The sequence below is a fragment of the Pangasianodon hypophthalmus genome, chromosome 27 (assembly GCF_027358585.1).
Source record: "Pangasianodon hypophthalmus isolate fPanHyp1 chromosome 27, fPanHyp1.pri, whole genome shotgun sequence".
Lineage (NCBI taxonomy): Eukaryota > Metazoa > Chordata > Actinopteri > Siluriformes > Pangasiidae > Pangasianodon > Pangasianodon hypophthalmus.
The window spans coordinates 18553949-18564406 of record NC_069736.1 but is presented as its reverse complement, the minus strand read 5'-3'; the positions used below and the strand labels follow the sequence as shown (position 1 = coordinate 18564406).

Below are 10458 nucleotides of genomic sequence, written 5' to 3'. Positions count from 1 at the left end.
CAAAAAACAAAACAAAAGCTTAGCATTAGAATAAGATAAAATAAAAACTACGGTCGAAAAAAATTACAGTTCGATATTTTACTTCGATTGCATTGGCGAATGCAGGGAGCGTCCACAGACCTGCGCTGGTGTCGCGGAGGGGCATCAACGGGGACCACACACACTCGCACACACACACTCGCACACACACACACACACACACACACACACTCACACATACACAGAGTTTATATGAATGAGGACTGGTGCAAAATATGATTTGGCACGAGTGATGACCATTAGGGCTGTGATGATAAATATCAGAATGACTATATAATTAAACTTACACTTGAATTTAATTTATTTCATTGATCATTAAATCAGAAAAAATGATACCGTTTGTGTTTTTTAGACCTGTAGGAATTATGATGTCACAATTTTTTTTTTTTTTTAAAAAAAGCATGAAATTTGCTACAAGACTTGTAAAGCCCTTTTTAAAGAGGTATAAACTGGAAAAAAATCAAACTACAAACATGCTGCTTCTTCAGAATGGCACTGATTGCAAATAATAACCTCAGTGTATAAGGTGAAGTTATTATAGAGTATGTCAGTATACCAAAAAAAAGGAAGTGAAAATATAACATTAACGGCACATGGTATATAAATTGGCACTGAAAAAGCGACTCTGTCTCGGGAATGTGATCTACAGAATCATTTGACTAACTTCAAATCAGTAGAACTACAGAACTGATCTTAAAACCATCATGCAGTTTCAAAAATATAGATTATATATGTTTATATATATTATTATAAAGGTCAAAAAAAAAAAATTACAAAAGATGCGTAATCTCCCTTATAAAGATACAGTAGCCCCTATAATGTTTGCTATTCCCGTTTTCACTCTAATTTGTAGCCTGTGCTTGGTGTTGAGAGCTGTGGAATTGTGGGCAGGTTGTGGCTCCCCCTGCTGGCCGCTCATGGCGATTGGGCGTTTACATGCACTCGAACTCATCGATACGCTGTTTGGTGTTTCCGGAACGGATCTGCCGGAGCGTCTTGTATTTGTCACGCCCGGCTCGCACGTTCTCCGCATGGATGATGTCGTTCTGCGTTTTCTTCGTCTCGTCACGAGCGTTAGCCAGCTCCGTGCTCAGAGCCTAACGGAGAAACAAAAGGATAAAGAGATAGAGAGATAGAGAGAGAGAAAGAAAGAGTGTGTGTGAGTAAATTCAAAGATTGTCTTGCCATGGACCAGAATCTTGCTCAGGAAGTCTGCCTTCTGTTATGATCATGATGATACATTATAGGAATTGAAGCTACCAGTGAAGTTTCATTTTGGAAAAATCCTGTAACATGACCAGAGGATCAGACAGAACCAATCTAGGCTGTGAGTAAGATCACTGAGAATGTCAGAGCTGCACTATATGCCCAAAAGTTTGTCGGTGCCTGATCATCACGTCCTTATGTGGTTCTTCCGCACAAAGTTGGAAGCGCACAATTGTATAGAATGTATTTGTGTGCTGTAGCATTACAATTTCCTTCACTGGAACTAAGAGGCCTGAACCTGTTCCAGCACGATATGGTGTGTGTCAGGATTCAGGACTTGTTATGTTGCGCTTTGGCCACCAGAGGTCCCCACTGTTCCGCCATGTTGTCTTTCCTGTGTCTATTAATTGTCATCACTGCCACCTGTGTCTCATTTCTCTGTGTGTATTTAAGTTGCCCTCTTCCTTAGTTTCCTCACGTGGTGATTAATGTTGCCAGCCCTTCGTGTCCGTGGTTTTCTTGCCGGTTTTATTAGCGAAACGTTTTTGTGAATTTTTCTCCTGTGAATCTTTTTGTTGGATCACTTCTTTGAGGAGTTTTTTGTTGTGAATTTTGCTGTGAATTTTATGTTGGATTGTTCGGCTGGATAACGTTTGTTTCTTGTTTTTTGCTTTTTGGAGTTTGTCTCTGCACTTGTGTTCTGCGGCTCACTGGTAGCGTATCTGACTCTCATGCTGTAAACCTGAGTTCAAGTCCTGACCCTGATAGTGAAGGTTGGAGTGGAAGAACTCGAGTGTCCTGCACAGAGCCCTGACCTCAACCCCACTGAACACCTTTGGGATGAACTGGAACACCGACTGAACCCCAGACCTCCTCGACATCCCAACATCAGCGCCTGATCTCACTAATGCTCTTGTAGCTGAATGAACACAGATCCCCACAGCCACGCTCCAAACTCTGGTCTTTCCATTCATCTCTGATCTGTCCTCCAGGCTCTGATCCAGACTTTGGCTCTAGTCCCTGTCTCTGATCCAGGTATATTATAGTCCTGATCCAGAACCCAGCTCTAGTCCTGAGATTTGATCCTGTCTCTGTCTCTAACCTTGATCTAGGTCCAGTCCCCAACTCTGGTCTCAGTCTCTGATACAGGTCTATTGCCTATCTCTGAATCTGCTCAGAACCTGGTTCTGGTGTCTGACTCCTATATCTAAACCTACTGCAGATCCAGTCCCCATAACAGACTCAAACCTAATCTTGATATTCGATCTTGCCCCTGGATCCAGTTCCCATGTCTGCTCCTGGCCATGAGTTCTTGGTTTGAAATCTGCAGTGTATATATATATATATATATATAATTTATGATGTTCTTACCTGCAGGTGTTTCTGCACTCGTTCGTTTTTCTCAGCCTCGGTCATGCGCTCCTCCTCGCTGCGGTCCTTATACGCAGCAGCGTTGGTAAGTTCGGCACTGGCCTCCGCACTGCTCTCATCACTCTCGTCGTGATCACTCTCTCCGTGAACGGGTTCCTGCACGTGAGCCGCCATCACCGTGTTCTTCAGCTCCTCCTTCGTCTTCTCCAGGTCCTCCTGGACCAAGGTGGCCTGAGTGGGATTACGACACGTTATTAAACTCTCCTTTACTACAACTTAACTTCAGAACTCGGCTACTTGTCTAATTTAGCAGGATGAAATCCCGATCACCTCAGGGTGAGTACAGAACTCTAACTTAGTTTATCTTAACGAGCAGAACACAATCGAAAAATGACAAAAATGGATCATTTTCAGTCTTCGTATACATTTATTCTCATGATCCTCTGTAAATATTTCAAAGTAAATTTGCTACCAGTTTTTGCTTTTACACTTTTATTTTCTTACCTGATGACTAGCTAGACTGATGTCTACATCTGTTCACCTACTAACTTTAGCAATCTGGTGCTGTTAAAAATACACAAAAAATCTAAACATAAACTTGTGGACGTTTAGGTTTCGTCATAAAATCATGCTATTTTTTCAACAACGTATTTATAACTTGATTATTTCTGTAGCATCTAGACGGTGAGACATTCCATTGTGTAAAGAGACATAGCGGCGATTTGTCTTTAAATAGAACTGACTCGAGCAGCAGGACCAGGAGAAGAGGTGTGTGTGTGTGTGTGTGTGTGTGTGTGTGTGTGTGTGTGTGTGTGTGTGTGTGTGCGTGTGTGTGTGCGTGTGTGTGGGAGGTTGCTTTCTCACTCTCTACGCTCCAGGATATCCCCAGTGGAGTGAGGGAGTCCGCCCTTCCAAATAAACGAGTGTGAAAGAAAAGGAAAGAATGGAAAAGTTAAAAAGCGGCTGGGAGGAGGGTGAACGGAAGGTCGAGGTCACTGCAGCAATGGAAATGCATAATGTCTAACAGAAACCTCTTTATTCAACAGGAAACCTTCGAATAAAAGCATTTGTTCCTATAGGGACCAATCAAGTGTCCCCATGAGGTCAGTACGGGGACATTAGGTCCTTGTAAAGGGCTAAAAACCTGCACACACACACACACACACACACTGGAACATATTTGTCTATAACCATAGACACACCCAGTGCCTAAAATATGCAAGTAGCTGAAAAACTCAGCCTCGTTAATATTCCCAGGATATTTTACACATTTTCCAGGTGTTTTCCGTGTCTGGAAAAATATCTATAAATTTCTAAATTTTCACACATGTAGAAAAGTGTGTGAAGAAAGTTTGTGTTGTTTCACCTTCTGCTGCCACAGTGAGGCTTCCTCCTCCTTCTTCTTCTTCGCATCCTCTAGCAGAGAGATCTTAGAGGTAAGCTCTGCCAGCTCAGTGGCCTAAACACACACACACACACACACACACACACACACACATTAGTCCATCACATTTTCCATACAGTTCTTCTGCGGCTTTCTGCAGTTGGAAAGGAGTTTTGTCATTCCTAGGAGACGAGTGCAGTAGTGACTGCTAAGAGTGTGCTCCGTAACTACGGTGACCGTTAGGCATATGTGCGATCTCTATAATGACCGTCAGGGGCGTGTTTGGTTACCGTGATGACCGTTAGGGGTGTGTTCAGTTACTATAATGACCGTTAGGGGCGTGTTCGGTTACCGTGATGATTGTTAGGGGCGTGTTCGGTTACTTTAATGACCGTTAGGGGCGTGTTCGGTTACCGTGATGACTGTTAGGGGCGTGTTTGGTTGCCGTGATGACCGTTAGGGGCGTGTTCAGTTACTATAATGATCGTTAGGGGCGTGTTCAGTTACCGTGATGACCGTTAGGGGTGTGCTCGGTTACCGTGATGATTGTTAGGGGCGTGTTCGGTTACTTTAATGACCGTTAGGGGCGTGTTCGGTTACCGTGATGACTGTTAGGGGCGTGTTCGGTTACCGTGATGACTGTTAGGGGCGTGTTCGGTTACTTTAATGACCGTTAGGGGCGTGTTCGGTTACCGTGATGACTGTTAGGGGCGTGTTCGGTTACCGTGATGATTGTTAGGGGCGTGTTCGGTTACTTTAATGACCGTTAGGGGCGTGTTCGGTTACCGTGATGACTGTTAGGGGCGTGTTCGGTTACCGTGATGATTGTTAGGGGCGTGTTCGGTTACTTTAATGACCAGTAGGGGTGTGTTCGGTTACTATAATGACTGTTAGGGGCGTGTTCGGTTACCGTGATGATTGTTAGGGGCGTGTTCGGTTACCGTGATGATTGTTAGGGGCGTGTTCGGTTACCGTGATGATTGTTAGGGGCGTGTTCGGTTACTATAATGACCGTTAGGGGCGTGTTCGGTTACTTTAATGACTGTTAGGGGTGTGTTCGGTTACTATAATGACCGTCGGGGGCGTGTTCGGTTACCGTGATGACCGTCAGAGGCGTGTTCGGTTACCGTGATGATTGTTAGGGGCGTGTTCGGTTACTTTAATGACTGTTAGGGGTGTGTTCGGTTACTATAATGACCGTCGGGGGCGTGTTCGGTTACTGTGATGACCGTCAGAGGCGTGTTCGGTTACCGTGATGATTGTTAGGGGCGTGTTCGGTTACTTTAATGACCGTCAGGGGCGTGTTCGGTTACCGTGATGACCGTCAGGGGCGTGTTCGGTTACCGTGATGACCGTCAGGGGCGTGTTCGGTTACCGTGATGACCGTCAGGGGCGTGTTCAGTTACTATAATGACCGTTAGGGGCGTGTTCGGTTACCATGATGATTGTTAGGAGTGTTTGGTTACTATAATGGCAGATAAAGGGAGTTTTCATGTTTCCGTAGTGAATGTTGTGTGAGTTTGTATAGTAAAGCGGAATAGGTTTGTGTGTGTGTGTGTGTGTGTGTGTGTGTTTATATACACACCAGGTGCTCCTGGTTCTTCATCTGGTTCTCAGACTGCTGCAGCAAGGTGACTTTGGCCTCCTCTGCGAGCCGTCTCTCTTTCTCCAGACGCTCTGCTTCCTCTTGTGCTCTCTTCCTCTCCTGCTCCAGCTCCAACGCTCTGCGGGTCTGCTCTTCCAGCTCTACAAACACACACACACACACACACACACACAAATAAAACATTTACATGAAAGCACCACTCCCGTCCGGTCCCGCTTAAACAGTGACCACTTCAGCCCCTCCCACTCTCTCTCACACACACACACACACACACACTGACCACGCCCACTCCCAAACACTCAAACCACACCCACAATTATTAATTAATAAACACAGACAGACCTTGTTGAGCTTTCTTGGTCTGCTCTTCGATCTGTCTCAGTCTCTCCATCAGCTCCTCCTTCTCCTTCTCAATCTTCTCCTTCTCCTTTTCTGCCTGCTCTCTCTTCTTCTTCTCGTTCTCCAGCATGGCCCTGTGTGTGTGTGTGTGTGTGTGTGTGTGTGTGTGTGAGAGAGGAAAAAGAAAGAGAGACAGACATATGTGATGGAAAATTGTCCTTCTAGGCATTGTGAGGCGTGCAGGAGTGAAACAATAGTACTATAAACACACACAGGAGTGTAATTAGGATTTTATATACACCAGCCTGCAGCCACACACACACACACACGCACACACTCCTGCAGCATTATACACTCTTACACACAGCTGTTGATGGTACGTGTCCATTATGATGCTGTATGTTTTATAAGTGAGACATGACACCAGATGAAATATTGCTTTTGTAATTAACGATGGAGCGATTGTACTAAAATTCTCTTCGCTTCAACTCACACTCAGTGGAACGTCACGTATTTTGTGCTCTACTACACACTACAATCACTATAATCACACACTAACACGCACTAACACACACACACACACTATAATCATACACTCCCCAGACCACCAGAGGGCACTCTCACTCATTTTCATGAATTTCTTCTTTTGTTGTCTGCGCTGTTTCCTTCCTTGATCGTGCTCACCTGTTTTGTGTTTCTCTAATTAGTTCCCTATTTAAGTTCTCTGTTTTCTCTCCTCAGTGGAGCTGTGTGTGTGTGTGTGTGTGTGTGTGTGTGTGTGTGTGTGTGTGTGTGTGTGTGTGTGTGTGTGTGTGTGTGTGTGTGTGTGTGTTTTATGTGTATATGTATATGTATATGAGTCAGTATGGTTGCCGGTATTTCATGTTGAAGTAGCACTGTGAGTGTTTTTTTTGTTTGTTTGTTTCTTTGTTTTTGTTTGTTTGTTTGTTTTCATGTTTCTTTTCTTTGCCTAGCCTTAGTCTAGTTCCTTGTTTCAGTCGTTTCAGTTCTGGGTTCTTTTCCAGTCTTCGCTTGATTTATAATTGTTTTTTTAATTAAAGAATTTCTTCAATGAGAAATTGCAAATTGCATCCGACTCCCTGGACTCCATGACACTAACTTTCTCTGTATTTCTCTTTTTTTTCTTTCTCTCTTTCCTTCCTTTCTTCTTTCTTTTTCATTCTTTCTTCCTCTGCTTTTCTTTCTTTCCTTCTTTCTTTATTCTAATGAACATTAACACTTAAATTGTTGAGCTTTCCAAGCTTTCCTTCATTTCTTTTGTATTTTCCTACAGAATCGAGTAAAGATGATTTTTTTTTTTAATGTTTGTATGAATAAATATTATATAATATTACAGAACAAGAACAAATACACATATGAAAGCAGATTTAAAATTTCAATATCATGTATTTCTGTAAATCTCTCGGTTTCTATTTTTAACCCTTGCAGTCTCTCCTGACTGGAGACAAAGAGGAAGTTAGTTGTTCCGAGGCAGGACTGTGGGCTTGATGTCATTTAAATGTTTATTGCACCTCGTGTAATATAAGCGCTATTTTAAGAAGAATAGCTGACTTTATTACGCAGAGTGATGAGTATGTTGTTTGATCGGCTCGAGAGCCTCGTATGAAATGATTATGGTACGCCGTATCATTACACCGCTACTTTATTAGTATAAATCTGTAAAGTAGTCTGTGGCTCAAAACAAGAAGAATTAAGCGACTCACCTCTCCATCTTCTTGTGGTTTTTCTCCTCTTTGGCCTGCGCCTTCATCTGCTGCACCTCGATGGTGTCGGGTTTCCTGCGCCGCATGTACAGCTCGTGGTTCCCCATACACAGGGCCAGGATACGCTTATTAATGCGCAGACGAGGGGCGTAGAACACAAAGTCCTGCACACCACACACACACACACACACACACACACACACACACACACACACACACTTTATTGTTAAGATGGACATTACTGTCATTACACATAGATAGAAAGAGAGTGATAGTGAGAGAAACACACACATTATACGTAGAGAGAGTGATAGTGAGAGAAACACACACACACACACTCATTATACATAGATAGAAAGAGAGTGATAGTGAGAGAAACACACACACTCGTTATAAGTAGATAGAAAGAGAGTGGTAGTGAGATAAACACACACACACACACTTTATTATTAAGATGGTCATTACTGTCATTATACGTAGATAGAAAGAGAGTGATGGTGAGAGAAACACACACACACACACACTCGTTATAAGTAGATAGAAAGAGAGTGGTAGTGAGAGAAACACACACACACACACACACACACTCATTATACATAGATAGAAAGAGAGGGATAGTGAGAGAAACACACACACTCGTTATAAGTAGATAGAAAGAGAGTGGTAGTGAGATTAACACACACACACACATACATTATACGTAGATAGGAAGAGAGTGATGGTGAGAGAAACACACACACACACACACACTTTATTATTAAGATGGTCATTACTGTCATTATACATAGATAGAAAGAGAGTGATGGTGAGAGAAACACACACACACACACTTGTTATAAGTAGATAGAAAGAGAGTGGTAGTGAGATAAACACACACACACATTATACGTAGATAGGAAGAGAGTGGTAGTGAGAGAAACACACACACACACACACAGAGGCGGTGTTACACACCGGTGCTTTCTTATCGATGGGTTTGATGACGAACTTCTTGTCGTTGAAGGAGATGTTTCTGATCTCGCTCCACGGGAAACCGATCTTCGGCGTCATCCTGGAGGAGAGAACAAACATTTTCTCATTTTCACCAGTGTGTGTGTGTGTGCGTGTGTGTGTGTGTATGCTTTATTCATTTCTTTCATTAGAAGAATTATCTGTTCAAATATAGAAGCAAATGAATACAAATAATATCTCTGTCATGTTTTTTTCTTCTCTAGTAGGAGCCGTAACTCGTACAGTTGCCGTGACACACACAATATTTTTGTACATTAGTTTTAATATGCTTCTATAATTATGTACATTATCTATGTATATATGTGCAGAATTTCCGTAGTGTGTGTGTCACTGTGAGTCAGCGACATGCTCCAATTCTTTTCTCGATAAAATTAAGTGAAATAAGACCAGCTGTGTTTGTGATGGTGATTTCGATTAAAAAAAAAAAACGGTGTGTGAGTAAACTTTCATCTAAAGCTGACTCGGGTGTGTTTAACGCTAAACCGTGCCGGTGTGTGAGTGTGTGGGTTAAGGGGTAGGGCTTAGGGGGTAGGGGGTAGGGGGTAGGGCTTAGGGGGTAGGGGGTAGGGCTTAGGGGGTAGGGGGTAGGGCTTAGGGGTTAGGGGGTAGGGCTTAGGGGTTAGGGGGTAGGGCTTAGGGGTTAGGGAGTGGGGCTTAGGTTAAGTACAGAGTGCGTACTTGTCGTTTTGCTCGTAGATGTTGAGTCCGAGCGCGTCCACGCCCAGCCACAGCTCCGTGCCTTTCTTATTCTTAATGCTGAAGTAGTTCACGCCGTACATCTCCAAATCCTGAGCAATCTTCAGGTACTCCATCATCGAGTCCTCCCTAACACACACACACACACACACACACACGTTTTACTATTTGTGTGGTACTTCATTATAAGGCTGAGTGAAATGATGATATAATATCAATATCAAGATAACTTGCGTCACGATACACTTTTCTGAGACATTCTGATTTGTTTTTAAATAATTACAAATTCAATGTTAAGATTTTATATTATTTAACATTTTTACCAATTTTTTTGCCTTGTTACATTTTTTTCTGCTATTTTTTAAAAATAAATGTTTTTTTTTATTTAGAGAATAAAAATAGAATTATTTTTGTAGACTTTACATAAAGTACAAACTAGATTTTTATTGTATTTCTGGCAAACCTTTATATCGCGCTACATATTGTGTATCGTAGAGATGTATTTACAATCGTGATACGATATTTTTGTCATATCGCCCAGCCCTACTTCATTACATTTTGTATCAGGGACTAGAAACGATTTGTCTCTGGATCGTTTAAGACAGAAACGATCATTTTTACGCTCCTGCTCCTGCTACGCTGCCCCTAATGACGTTCTTTACGTATGATAGCTCACTCTGCTTAGAGGAAACCTGGAGTGATTTTGTGATGCGATTTTATTTTTAACATAAACTATTTTCTACAGGGGTTTTCCTGGCAATGCTCATGCCTTCGGAAAAACCCAGCAGGGTTTTTACTTGACGTCAGATCTTCCTGTAGCCAGGCAGGAAGTGAGGAATTCTGGCCAGGAAATGTTCATGTTTAGGCTATACTTTCTCAAAACTCGCACTGGAATGGAAAAAGCATTTAATTAACCAGTTAAACATTTTTAATAATAGCACTTCTGGAACAATTTAAAGCCTTTTGTTTTGTTTTTTTTTTCCTTTTGTGTTTTTGAGAACGTTCAGTGAAAAATTGCGTCCATTTCTGGATTTCGTTCCCTGTAACGTTCCTTATCCCTGCTATATTGTATGAAATACTGA

The 10458-nt window shown here is 42.4% G+C and overlaps 1 protein-coding gene across 1 annotated transcript in view; it reads right to left on the bottom strand.

Annotated features, from left to right (window-relative positions):
* Window positions 1-353: 353 nt before the first annotated feature.
* msna (moesin a) overlaps window positions 354-10458 on the bottom strand; it is a 31656-nt gene continuing 21551 nt past the window's right edge. The window contains exons 7-14 of the mRNA XM_034300749.2: window positions 9359-9505; window positions 8624-8720; window positions 7670-7833; window positions 5949-6079; window positions 5586-5746; window positions 3983-4075; window positions 2617-2847; window positions 354-1136 (exon numbers count right to left, since the gene is read on the bottom strand). Coding sequence (XP_034156640.1) covers window positions 972-1136; window positions 2617-2847; window positions 3983-4075; window positions 5586-5746; window positions 5949-6079; window positions 7670-7833; window positions 8624-8720; window positions 9359-9505 — 1189 coding nt within the window. The 3' untranslated portion in view covers window positions 354-971. The remainder of the gene's footprint in view (window positions 1137-2616; window positions 2848-3982; window positions 4076-5585; window positions 5747-5948; window positions 6080-7669; window positions 7834-8623; window positions 8721-9358; window positions 9506-10458) is intronic.